Genomic DNA, 13,514 nt, shown 5'->3' on the forward strand with positions numbered 1-13,514 from the left:
CCCGGTCCACCTTGGTCACGGCAGCTGTGAGCTCAAGGAGGAACCCTCCTTCGCCTTCCGGTCACCCTATCTGCCTTCTGTGACAATTATTCTTTGACACAACAACCCTCTTACTTGTTAAAAACAGCCTTCGGACTCTGACGATAGGCATTCTCAAGACTAAGCACCTTGTATTTTTAAATGACTCCCTAGTGGCATGGTTCCGACTCCTGCAGTACTCTCAGCACCACACTCCACTCTGGCAAGTTGGCTACTGAGGCATCTGTCAGACCGGGAGGCCTTAATATTGTCATTGTATTACTGCAATCTAAAATCGCTTTCACTTGTTAGTTTTATTTGACTCTTATTCTGAAGCTAGTCCAGAAATTCAGAATTGGAAGGGACCTTATAGTTTACTGGTTAACCAAAGCAGATCCTGGGCCAATTAAATTACTTGGACACTTAGAGAAAAAAAAATTCCTGGACTCCATCCAGCACCATTCTGATCTGGTAGGTCTTTTGTTTAATTTTTCCCACATGATTTGGTGTGCAGCTTGTTTTGGAAAGTAGCTCTGAACAAGATGCCTGACACGGCCTTATGCAATAAACGACTGGCGTTCTTTTCCCCATTATACTCGAACCTCACCTGTGGCAGGTAGCCCACTACAGAAAAAACTCAGTGCACAAGAAGCCTTCCAACCATCCCTAGTATGCATGTAATCCCCACATGTGTCCAGCATGGGAGAAGAGGAAAAAGAATTCCCAGGATGATGGTGAAGAGAGATCCCAGAACACAGCCATACATAAAGCATAAAAGACTGTGCGTCTAGACTGGAGCAGGTCAGAAAGCCGCAGGAAAAACGTACTCAGTAAGATGAAACAGCGTATCTAATGGAACTGAATACTGTGAGCAATTTAGACAAATGGCAAAAAAGTTTAATTGACTTAGTGGTAAATTAATAGAAAACTAGGCCTAGGAAAAACAAAAAGATGTATAAGAAATGAAAACAAACAGCACCCAGAGTTCTAATGAAATTAAACTAATAAAAACCACGTAAATAAATACATTGGAAGAAAGAAGAGATGTGGGAATAATGGAAGAAAAGAGACCTAAGTCCTTACAGACGTGGAGAAGCCAATAGGCAATGTCTTAAAACAGAAAAACCATAAAGGAACAATACAGTCATGCTATTCAGAGGCATGAGGTAAACACCAATACGGTTAGCAAAAGAGGCGAATGTATTTGCACTGCCTCTGGGAAGAAGATTAAAGACTGACCCCTTCCCCAACAAACCTGGAGAACTATCTGACATATAAAATGCACTGGTTTTGCCTTTGGTGATATCACATATTTCAGCATCAAACAGAAACGGTGCCTTTCATGGAGGCTGCTTAAGAATAAAACAATGTCACTTCACCAGGATCAGCAAATTCTAAAACAAGATGAACCCAATTTCATGCACTTGTAATAATCACAGGACTATAGTAGTCTCACCAGTGATTGTTGATTTGCAGCAAAAAGCAGGTGAAGGAAAAAAAAACCCAATTTTTCTTAATTGGTACATTTATTAAAAATATAGACGAATGGTCCTGTGCTTAAATGTCATTGCTGCTGTGTGCTGGCTTCCGTAAACATAACTAGTCATGAGGTGTTCTTCAGTGAATGCATTCCAGACAGAGGTAAAAAAGTCAACAGAAATGACTGACAACACAGGGCTACTGCAGACGAAATTCTCTTATATAATTAATACTTGCTAGAAAATGGAATTTGACATTATTTACAATTACAGCAACATTCATGGAAGCTGGATATCACGGGCGTAAGAAATGTCTTTTCATACTTTCCAAATAGTTTTCTATTTTAGCTACGAAGGTCAGTTACCACAACCAAACTTGTTCTTAAGAAGCGGAAGTTTTATGTCCAGGCAGTCAAGAGTCTCTTACATCTTTCTGGGTCTATTCATTTGCAGAGCAGAAATTGTAACCAGTTCTTCGTATCATGCACTCACATGTGATGTCCAATCTTTATATGCTGTCCAATTTCTTTAAGATAAAAGGAGCTGAAAAGAGAATTTGTTTTGATTAGCTCACAAGTGACATTATGAAACTCTAAGATTGGGGATAAAACTTCCAGGTTTAGATCAATACATTTTTTGAAAACAACTCCAAGTGGTGGCCAAGCCTCTGCCTGCACAACCCAGCAAAAGGGACGCAGAGTTCCAGGCGGCCCCCTCCAGTGTCACGCAGCTGTAACCATCAGATTTCACTCATACGTTACACGAAATCTTTTCTCAAAGTAGTTCTCCCTTAGGGTCGCAAAGAGTAAATCCAAACCTCTCCTGAATGATAATCCTTTAGTCTTGTGATTTAACTGTCAAAGGCACAAAACAGGAGAAGACACAAATCATCATTTTTTACCTCTTTTTACCTAAAGAATGCATTTAAAAGGAAGAGGGTAAGTGGGACACAACAATGAACTGGGGAACCAGAAGAGCCAGCACACGTTGCGACCCCCCACAGATTAGCTACATATCACCCGTGCCCTCCAGCTCACACACGGTACAGCTCTACTTCGATTACAGGGGCCTGTTAGGATGGGATAGATAAAGATGGTTAGATAACTAGAAAGTGTTGTCCTAAGTATGGAAAGAAATGATATTATTGTCCTATGTAAAAGTGCTATGGCCAAAATAAGCCCTTGAAATGATGCTCAAGGTCACTTAACATCAGCACAATGCAAATTAAAACTATAAGGAGATATCTACTGGGATGGCTGCTACCAAAAAACCTGGGGGCAAGGACGTGGAAAAATGGGAACCTTTGTGGTCACTGTCTGTGGGAATGTAAAATGGTACAGATGCTATGGAACACAGAATGGTGGTTCCTCAAAAAATGAGAGAGAGAGATGTCTGTACATCGATGTTCACAGCAGCATTACTCACAGAAGTTAAATCTCAGAAGCAACCCAAGTGTCCAAAGATGGCTGAATGGATAAACAAAATATGGTATACAGTGGAATATCATTCAGCCTTAAAAAGAAAATGCTGACACATGCTACAACATGGATGAACCTTAGGACATCATGCTAAGTGAAATAAGCCTGTTACATAAAAGACAAAATTCCAGCCCTGGCTGGTGTAGCTCAGTGGATAGAGCGTGGGCCTGCGAACCACAGGAGCACGGTTCGATTCCCAGTCAGGGCTCATGCCTGGGTTGCAGGCTGGTTCCCTGCAGGCCAACTCCCAGCAGGGAACGCACTAAAGGCAACCATACATTGATGTTTCTCTCCCTCTCTCCTTCCCCTCTAAAGATAAATAAATAAATTTAAAAAAAAGACAAAATTCCACACATATGGGTGCTTAAAGTTCTGAAGATGGATGATGCTAATAGTTGCACAATATTGTAAATATACTTAATAAAAAGTTAAGATAAAAAATTTCATGTGCATTTTACTGTAACTTTAAAAACTGGGGGAAAAAAAGCCAGGACAAAAAAGCTGCCAAAATCTTTTTGTCAACACTTGTACTAAATTAATAAAACATTTTGTTAATACCAAACTGAAGATATTGAGATCTGCCAGAAAATGACAGTTAGCAGCATGTCCAGCCTTTTCTACTATGTCTTTCTTTCTTTTTTTAAAAGATTTTATTTATTTATTTTTAGAGAGGGGATGGGAGGGAGAAACATCCAAGTGTGGCTGCCTCTCAAGCGCCCCCTTCTGGGGACCTGGCCAGCAACCAGGCATGTGCACTGACTGGGAATTGAACCAGTGACCACCTGGTTCACAGGCTGGTGCTCAATCCACTGAGCCACACCAACCAGGGCTCCACTTATTCTTATCATAAAAAAATCAAATAAATGCATAAACAAAATGTGGTATAACCATACAGTGGACTATTATCCAGTAATGACTAGGAAGGAAATAAATACATGCTACAGTATGTATGAACCTTGAAAATATTATGTAAAGTGAAATAAGCTGGACACAAAAGGTTACATATTGCAGATTAGTAGTTGTCAAGGGCTGGGGTGGGGAGAAATGGGGTTTGACAGCTAAGGGCATGAGTTCCTTTTAAAGGGAGAAAATGTTCTAAAATAGATTGTGCTGATGGCTGCACAAAATGACTACTAAGAAACCACTGAATTGTACATTGTAAAATGGGTTAGTGGCACAATGTGTAAATTGTATCTGAAAAAATGAAAATACAAAACAGTATTCTCTATCTTTATTTTTTTAAACCAATTTATATCAAATACAAAGCTCACTGAGAGGCAAATATTTTACTGGCAGCTAAGTCAACAAAACATGGTAAGTGGAGGAAATAGGTTGGGAATTGCTAAAGGCAGTTGAAGAAACAGGATGATTTGGGAGTTTCTGTTTACCAGGGCTCCCTCTTGCAGGAAAACAGTATAATACCACGGGCAGTGAAAGGGGCACCGAATAAGGGAGACCTGCCCTGAGCTCTGGCCTAGGTCCAACATGAGTTTCTACAGGATGAACTTGCTATGGCCTTCATTTACTTAACCATCCCTGCCTCTACATTCAGACCTACCAGCAATACACAACGAGGAGTAATGAAGAGTACTGAACTGAGAAAGAGATGAGGGGCAAGTCACTTCTGTGATTCATATCTAAAACTAGCTCTAATATTCAGTGTGCCTGCAACTCATATCTTACATAAATCCCCTTTGAAGGTCAAGTTCAAATTAACAAATGGGATATACAGAATCTCAGGCCCAGCCCCCATCAAAGGACTATAGTCAAGATCTGGTAATGAAAATAAGTTTCTGCCGAACGTAAAACCAAATAAACCCTCGGGTATCATCATTATACTCCATAGCCGCATACCCTTTTCTCACTTTTCCCCCAAAAGCAATTTTTAGTTTACCCACCGTACAGACATAATTTTTTGGATTACAAAGGTCAGCACTGAAGTAAGGAAACGTGGTATTACGTTAAGAGGCCTGGATTCCAGGTCAAGATCGTGCACTGCACTGCTCAATGACCTTGAGCCAGCCATTCTGGCTGTAGATCTCAGTTTCTGTAGATCTCAGTTTCTGCCTGCAAAACAGGGGAACTGCTCTGGGTCATAACCCTTATGGGTCTGCTTCAAGTGCCCTTAAAGGCAAGGCCAGGCCGGACAGTTAATCACGCAGTCCCCCGCCACCACGTGCAGCCCAGTCTCCCCACTGATCCGCACGCTCGTAGGCGCGCCTGCCCCCCGGTTCCCTGCTATCGCTCAGCTCAGCTCGGCTCAGCTCCACTCAACGGCCCCCAAAGCCCATAGCTCCAGAACTGGGTGGTCGGTGTAGGCAGGCTCCCTGCTGGTCTCCCGGTTACAGCCTGGAAGGACACTCACTGACTCGCAGCAGGGCCACATAGATAAGGAAGTTCCGTATGGAGGAAATCACATCCTCGCGCATCTTTCGTTTCATCTCCTCGGGGTCCAGCTTCGGCGCGAGGCCCTCAATGCGAAACATCGCGGCGCACCCACACCAGCCTCCAACTGCCGCGCTCTGCTTTTCTCAGCCGTACCCTTGCGCCCGGAAGTAGGCTCAACCCCATTTCCGGTTTCCGCCTCCCAATTTTGAGCGCCGCAACAGGAGCTTGCGAGGGACAATCCTCACCCTAACCTAGAGGTTTTCAGGAGAGCTGCCTGAAGGGGGCGGCCACGATCTTAGCAGCGCAGGACAAGGTTCCTCCGGGCTGTGTATTTAACAACCTCCGTGTTGAGCTGGGAGCGCTACGCTGTGAAGTACTTTTATTCCCCGGAGGGGGCGGTGCACTTAGGTGCCACCATAAATAGTGATGATGGCTAACGTTTATTGAGTACTCAGTACAACCCTACCCTATGAATTAGATGTTATAATCTTCATTTCCTAGATGAGTAAATGGAAGCACAGAAATCTTGAAAACGGCAATTTGCTCAAATGTGCTTTAAAATACCTCGGGGAAAAAAAAGTTTGAGGAGGAGAGATGAAATGATATTAGCAAAATATTAAAAACTGCTTAAGCCGCTGCTTAGTACATTATTAAAATTATTTTTCCTTTCTATTTCGAGTGTTCAAAATTTTTCATGAAAAGTTAAATCAAAAAAGTGAAGATAATGAAATTTGCTCAAGATTACACAACTAGTAATTGCAGAGCAGCGTTTTGTATCTTAGTTAAGCCTGTGGGACCCCAAAGGCAAGAGTTTTGTGTGCTTTTTAAAAATTATCCATATAGTTGCTGTAGCTTCATTTATGAAGTTAACTGATCCAGAAGGGGGCGACCACGATCTTAGCAGCGCAGGACTAGGTTCCTCCAGGCTGTGTATTTAACAACCTCCGTGTTGACCTGGGAACGCTATGCTGTGAAGTACTTTTATTCCCCGGAGGGGGCGGTGCAAATATACAAATTATATTTGTCTAGTAATATATATATAAAGCAAGCTCAAATCTGTTCAACTTTTTACGGATGATAAGAGGGGAGGTTCAGAAACCAAGTGCACTGCTTAACGTCATTCTGCTAGTGAGGGGCAGAGGTGGGGTTCTGATGCAGATAATCATAATGTCAAGCTGAAATCTCTTTCCCCTGCACCCTACTGCTCCTCTGTTAGTCTTTACCAGTTAGAACCTGCCAGGAGGGGTACCCCTGGAGTCAGAAGGTGGGAGTTTAATGCAACCAGACTTCCTGTCACAGAATCATCAAAACAGCACTGCCCCAAATTATGCTTGCCAACTAACCATATATAATTCTTAGGCAGGAACCAGGTGATTGAATTGCTCACATAATTCAAAACCAGAATAAGATGTTCCTTTCTTTACTGCATATTGCATAGCAACAATGGATTTGAGAAAAATTAGAATAGTAATTTACCATGGAAGCAACTGATAACTGTAAGAGTTGCCACCCACCTTCCTCATTGACAGAATGTAAGACATGGGGGTAAGAAAGGGAACACGTCTGCGTATTCAAGCTTTAGAAACCTACTGCATCTATAATTCATACGGTGGAATTGCAGAGGCAGCTCTGGAATGGGAGGGGCTGACTGCCAAGAAACGGCCTCCATCCAACCCTTGGAGAGTGTTTAGAAAGCCTGCACCGAGGCTGGAAAGCAGCAGGTGCCTTGGAAAGAACCGGGGCAGGAAGATTGGAGACATGGCCTCTGGATCTGGCACTGCCACTATCTAGCCACGTGACAAGGGACTGCAACTTCGTTTCTTAAGTTGTAAAGGAGGAAGATATGATTAAATGCTCGTAGAGTCCCTTTCCGTTCTAACCAGGAATGCAATTTGAATTCTAGGACATTCTGGTCTGGAGTGTGCAGATAATCAAAATATTATCAAGTGTGGTGAGGTATCAAAACAACCAGTGTGTGTGTTTTCCATGGTAGGAAGAATGTAACAATAAGGCATATCTCATCCATCTGAATAGTGAGGCAAAATGGATTGGCAAGGAATGAGTTGTGGGATTCCAGGAACCTCAATCTCATCTGCTGGCCAAGTTTAGATAAACATTTCTCATGTAGAACTATCAGCTGCCTTTTTTTTTAAAGATTTCATTTATTTATTTTTAGAGAAGGGAAGAGAGGGAGCAAGAGAGAGAAGCATTGATGTGTGGTTGCTTCTCACACACCTCCTATTGGGGGCCTGGCCCACAACCCAGGCACATGCCCTGACTGGGAATTGAACCATTGACCCTTTGGTTTACAGGCCAGCGCTCAATCCGCTGAGCCACATCAGCCAGGGCTCAGTTCTTTTTTTAATTATACTTTATTGATTATGCCATTAGACTTGTCCTGATTTTTCCCCCTTTGCCCTTTTCCACTCAGCACTGCCCCCTCTCTCAGGCAATCTTCCCACCATTATTCATGTCCATGACTCATGTGCATAAATTCTTTGGCTACTCCATTTCCTGTGCTGTACTTTACATCCCCATGGCTGTTCTTTAACTTCCTATTTGTACTTCTTAATCCCCTCACCTCTTCCCACATTCCCCACACCACCTTCCCATCTGGCAACCGTCAAAATGCTCTCTGTATGCATGATTCTGTCTCCATTTTCTTGTCTGCTTAGTTTGTTTTTGAGATTTAATTGTTGATAGATACATAGTTTTGCTATTTTATTGTTCATAATTTTTATCATCTTTTTCTTAAATAAGTCCCTTTAATATTTCATATAGTACTGGTTTGGTAATAATGAACTCCTTTCGTGTTTTCTTGTATGGGGAGCTCTTTCTCTGCCTTTTGATTCTAAATGACAGCTTTGCTGGGTAGAGCAATCTTGGCTGTAGTTCCCTGCTTTTTATGGCTTTGAATATTTCCTGCCATTCCTTTCTAGCCTGCAAAGTTTCATTTGAGAAATCAGCTGATAGTCTTATGAGAACTCCCCTGTAGGTAGCTAACTTCTGTTTTCTTGCTGCTTTCAAGATTCTCTGTTTATCTTTAACCTTTGGCATTTTAATTATGATGTGTCTTGGAGTGAGTCTCTTTCCATTCATCTTGTTTGGGACTCCCTGTGCTTCCTGGACTTGGATGTCTATTTCCATGACCAAATTAGGGAAGTCTTCTTTCATCATTTTTTCAAATAGATTTCCAACTTCTTGCTCTTTCTCTTCTCCTTCTGGCACCCCTATGATGTGAATGTTGGACCTCTTGAAGCTGTCCTAGAGGCTGCTTTTAATATCCTCATTTTTTTTAATCCTTTTTTTTCTTGTTGTTTCTTTTTTGGTTCCTTGTGTTCCAAATCATTGATTTGATTCTCAGCTTCATCCACTCTACTGTTGTTTTCCTATATATTGTTCTTTATTTCAATTAGTGAATCCTTCATTTCTGACTCTCTTTTTAATGCTGTTGAGGTCCTCTATATTCCTTGAGCATCCTTATCATTAGTGTTTTGGACTCTGCATGTGATGGATTGGTTATCTACATTTCATTTGGCTCTTTTTCTGGAGTTTTGATCTGTTCTTTCATTCGGACCATGTTTCTTTGTCTCCTTGTTTTGGCAGCCTCCCTGTGTTTGTTTCTATGTATTAGGTAGAGCTGCTTTGACTCTGTGTCTTGGTAGTGAGGCCTAATGTAGTGGGTGTCCTATAGGGTCCAGTGGCACAACCTCCCCTATCACCTAAGCTGGGTACTCGAAGCGACCCTTTGTGTGAGCTGAGTACATCCTCCTCTTATAGTTGAGTCTTGGTTGCTGTTGGCAGATCAATGGGAGGAATTACCCAGGCCAGTCTGCTGCAAGGATCAGCTATGACCACTAACCACTAACCTTCACTCTCTGTGGAGTATCAGTTGAGTAAGGCAGGGTGGTGGTCCTCTGATGCAGTCTGTAGCTGCCCACTGGGTACACTGGCCCTTGGGTTTCCTGGGTGGTGCAGGGCAAGTTCAGCCCCCACCTGTGTTTTGCCCTGGTCCACCCTGCCTGAACTACAAAGCAATCTGAGATGGCTGCTACTTGTGCTGGGTTTGAAGATTCCCAGGCAAAGCCAAGCTGTGAATTTAGGTTGGTTGCTGCTACTACCAGGCCTGGGGCTCACTGAGGCCAGCTGTTGCTTTTTTGAGAAAATTTAGGAAGTTGTGTGGTATGAGCCAAGACCAGCCATTCATATGGAAAAGCAGCTAGGGTGGGCCTATAGGTTGGGTGGGGCGGAGTCTCTGGGGAATCTCCAAGGTGGGTCAGACAGTGTTAGCTAGGTTGATGGAATCTCAGCCTGCTGGCTCTCTGGCTCTGTGTTGGGAGGGCTCAGAAAAAGAACAATAGCCTCTGTTTGCACAGTGCCAGACACTTCAGTCTCTCCCAGTATGCCACTGGTGTCCTTCAAGCTGCCACCCCAGTGCTAGAGTTCAGAGGAAATGATCCGAATAAGTGAGTCCATGCATGCATTCTCTATGGGGAATTGCTTGTGGCTCAAGCAATTTCTTTCGCTGACTCAATCCCTGCTGGTTTTTGCAGCCAGAAGTTGTGTGGACTTATCTTCCTGGCACTGGAACCCTGGGCTGGAGGGCCTGGTGTGGGGCTGAGACTCCTCACTCCCAAGATATCCCTCTGAATTTATATCTACTGCAGGTGGGTGTGGGGCCTGCCAGGTCCATGTCTGTGCCCCTCTTACCAGTCTGGATGAATGGTGTTTCTTTAGTTCCATAGTTGTCAGACTTCCATTCAAGTCGATTTCTGACAGTTCTGAGTGATGGTGGTTCTATATTTCAGTTACTTTCATTGTGTTTGTTCGAAGAGGTGAGCCATGTCTGCCTGTGCTGCCATTTTGACTGGAAGTCTAGCCATTTTTTTTTCCCTATTAAGATGCTTTTGAGCGACTTACTTGGATTAACAAGAACCAAAGAGGGAGAAATTAGTAAAAAATCATGTTTCTTGGTGAAAAGAATAGATTTTTATCATTTGAATTTTATTCATTCAAGGCTAAGCAGCACCTGTTTAATTGATAGGTGATGTGGTGTCAAATGGCTAGCCTATTAAATGGCAATAGTATTCTCATAGAAAGTTCTGGTGTTTGCCTGACTACCTGTAGAGAGACAGGAAGAAAGTGGGTGGCAATATAGAGCAGCTGTGTCTTGAGAGGAATTGGTTCTGGATACAGTCTAGGAAGGTGAACTCTTCCTGTCTCCGAAATGTTCATCCTTCTTGCATAGCTTCAACAATTAGAGGAAACTCATTAGAAAGAGGTTAGGCTCCTTTCTTTCTCTCTCTCTCTCTCTCTCTCTCTCCCCGCATGTTGGTGGTGGTGTTGTCCAATTATGGTTGATTTAAGTGAGACAAATCGAGAGAAAGTACTTTAGGAAGTTAGCACTGGAATGAGCTATTTCATACTTTGGATCCCTCATTTTTTTTTCTCATTGGAATTAAGAGGAGTTGGGCCTAATCTTTACAATCTCTTATAGCTCTAAAATACTGAACTTATGTATTCCTCTTTCCAGTTCTCTGTAACTTTGCACTAAAGGCTAAAAGCAAAGGATTCCCTGTGATTTCCCATGAAAGGCAAAAATAAAAAGTATGCATAATTTAATATTGATATTTGTATTATTTAGTCTGATCACAAGAAATGGGAGCTGAAGCCATAGCCTGTTTTGTTTTCCACATCAATCCCAAGGGAGATTCAGGAGCCATTTCTTCTGCCTGGACTTCCCAGACAGTACTGCACACTAACATTCAGTGTGCATGACCTGCCCGTTGGAGAATTAAGTGTTTTCATTTTCATCACTGGGGAGGAATTTGTATTTACAATGTCACAGATTGGCAGATAAGTCACAACTGGGAAGTAATTTCAACATACAATCACAGGGACCTGCAGGTTCTAATTTATAGGGAGCTACAAGCTTTGGGGATTGAATATTTCAACCCCTTCATTTCACAGATGAGGACACGGAGGCCCAGAGGAAAGCTAATTAGAGGTAGAGCGAGTGGCACTAGAGCTCCTCCTTCAGTCCTTTTTCCAATCACAACTTGCAGCTTTCAATACTTAACGAATATTTTCATTGATGACCCTCCCCTCAGAGGTGAGGATCAGAAGAATGGGGTGTTCTTCCGCCCCACTGTGGGAGGGACAGGATGAAGGGCGGCTGCTACTTGCCGACAGTCAGCAGGCAGCCCTTCTTTCTGTGTTTCCACACCCACCACTAATAGTTCACCCAGGCTGGGTTGTTTTCTAGCTCCTCCTTCTCTCCTTCCTCATTCCTTCAGGAGATGAACATGGTCAGGAGTTCCCAAGATAAACTTGGCTTTGAAGGCCACTCAGAACTGAAGATGAATGGAACAAAAGTCAGGACAAGAAAAGGACACTTGGGACCTCAGTAAAGATCGTTGTGTGCTAGATGTTCGTTGGAGTCCTCACCTGGCAGACGGGATAACTTGCTTCTAGAAACTGTGGCCCAGGAAAAGGCATTTTCAAGAAGAGGGACTTTTTGAGCCTTTAAGGATGAGTAGTATTTTGATAGCCTTCACCTCACTGGCATTTGCTTGCTATGTTACCTTGTTCTCTGCTCTAATTTTTAGGGCCCTGTTTTCTGGATGATTCGTGAATGTTGGATTTCTTTCCAAGTAGACTGTAAGCACCTTGAGTTCAAGGAACATACATTTTAACCCTCCAAACAACTGAGCATGGGTATTTAAAATGGTAAAACCTCAGAAAGTACTGTCTGAGTGGGTGAATGAATGTCACGTCTGCTAACCTTTAGAATTAAAAAATTGGTAGCTTCCTATATTAGGTTGAACAGAAATTGTCCCCCAAAGAAATTTATTCAAAATTCTGCATAATATTTTTAGGTAGATACTTATTTGTCACTGTTTTTGTACAAGTTGTTTTGTTTGCCTAAATAAAAACTTAATTAATTGATTGATTAAACTTAGTTAATTAATTAATTAAGATTTTATTTATTTCTAGAGAGAAGGGAAGGGAGGGAGAAAGGGGGAGAGAAACATCAAAGTGTGGTTGCCTCTCATGTGGCCCCCGACTGGGGACCTGGCCTGCAACCCAGGCATGTGCCCTGACTGGAAACCAAACTGGCGACCCTTTGCTTTGCAGACCCACATTCAATCCACTGAGCTACACCAGCCAGGGCTAAATAAAAATCATTTCAATAATTTTAATGTATCTTAGGCAAAGTTAAATGATGAACTTTAAAATTTACTTGCTTTATTTAAAGCAATATAATGAAATGATACCCATATTATACTTTTTAAAAGTTTTTTTAAAGTTTTTTTATTTTAGAGAGAAGGTAAGGGAAAGACAAAGAGGGCGAGAAACACTGATGTGAGAGAGAAGCATCGATCGGCTGCCCAACTCGGGAAGGGACCTGTAATCCAGGCATGTGCCCTGACCGGGAATCAAGCCAGTGACTCTTGAGTCTGAGGGACGACGCCCAACCAACTGAGCCACACTGGCTGGGGCACCCATATTACACTTTTAATAACTCTTTTTCCATCAAAATGTAGAATCAAGGGGAAAAAAGGAAATAATTCCTCATAATCCCACAACCAGTATTGACACATTAGTGATATTTCTTTCACCCTTTATTCTTTTGCCATATACATGTATAGTGCCCACATAGGTGTGTATATATGTATATGTCTACATGTATATTATATATGTATATTTTACAAAATGGATCAAATAGTACATGCTATTTGAACTTGTATTTTTTATTTATGTCACATTGACTATCTTCCTATATCTTTAAATATTTTTTAAAATTAATGATAGCTATATAGTATTCCAATATATGAATGTACCATAATTTATCTAACTAAGCCCCTCTACCTTTGGGCACTTAGTTTTCTTCCATATTTTTCCTATAAATAATATTTCAGGGAACATCCTTGTAATACTATCTTCATGCCTATGTGAAAATTTTCCCAATAATAATAATTACATCAAACTCAGAGTTTTCCATTTTCCCAATTACTCTTTTTTTTTTTTAATTTGAGGAAAAAGCGACTGTCTGGCCAGGAGTGTGGGTGTCAGATCTTTAGACCTTTGGGAACTACAAAGGATGGGAAATTTTTCTTTTAGAAGAGGTTTACTCCCTTGTGCTATAAAT

General features: G+C 42.0%; 1 protein-coding gene across 1 annotated transcript; it reads right to left on the bottom strand.

The window, feature by feature from the left end:
• Positions 1-1,525: 1,525 nt before the first annotated feature.
• TOMM5 (translocase of outer mitochondrial membrane 5) lies at positions 1,526-5,540 on the bottom strand. The gene is made up of 2 exons (XM_037035971.1): positions 5,340-5,540; positions 1,526-2,039 (listed from the first exon to the last, which is right to left on the bottom strand). The coding sequence occupies exons 1-2, from the start codon at positions 5,458-5,460 to the stop codon at positions 2,005-2,007; spliced, it is 156 nt and encodes a 51-aa protein (XP_036891866.1). The 5' UTR covers positions 5,461-5,540; the 3' UTR covers positions 1,526-2,004.
• Between the last annotated feature and the right edge of the window lie 7,974 nt (positions 5,541-13,514).

This window comes from Sturnira hondurensis, unplaced genomic scaffold, assembly GCF_014824575.4.
Source record: "Sturnira hondurensis isolate 20B ecotype Veracruz unplaced genomic scaffold, ASM1482457v3 Scaffold0022566, whole genome shotgun sequence".
Lineage (NCBI taxonomy): Eukaryota > Metazoa > Chordata > Mammalia > Chiroptera > Phyllostomidae > Sturnira > Sturnira hondurensis.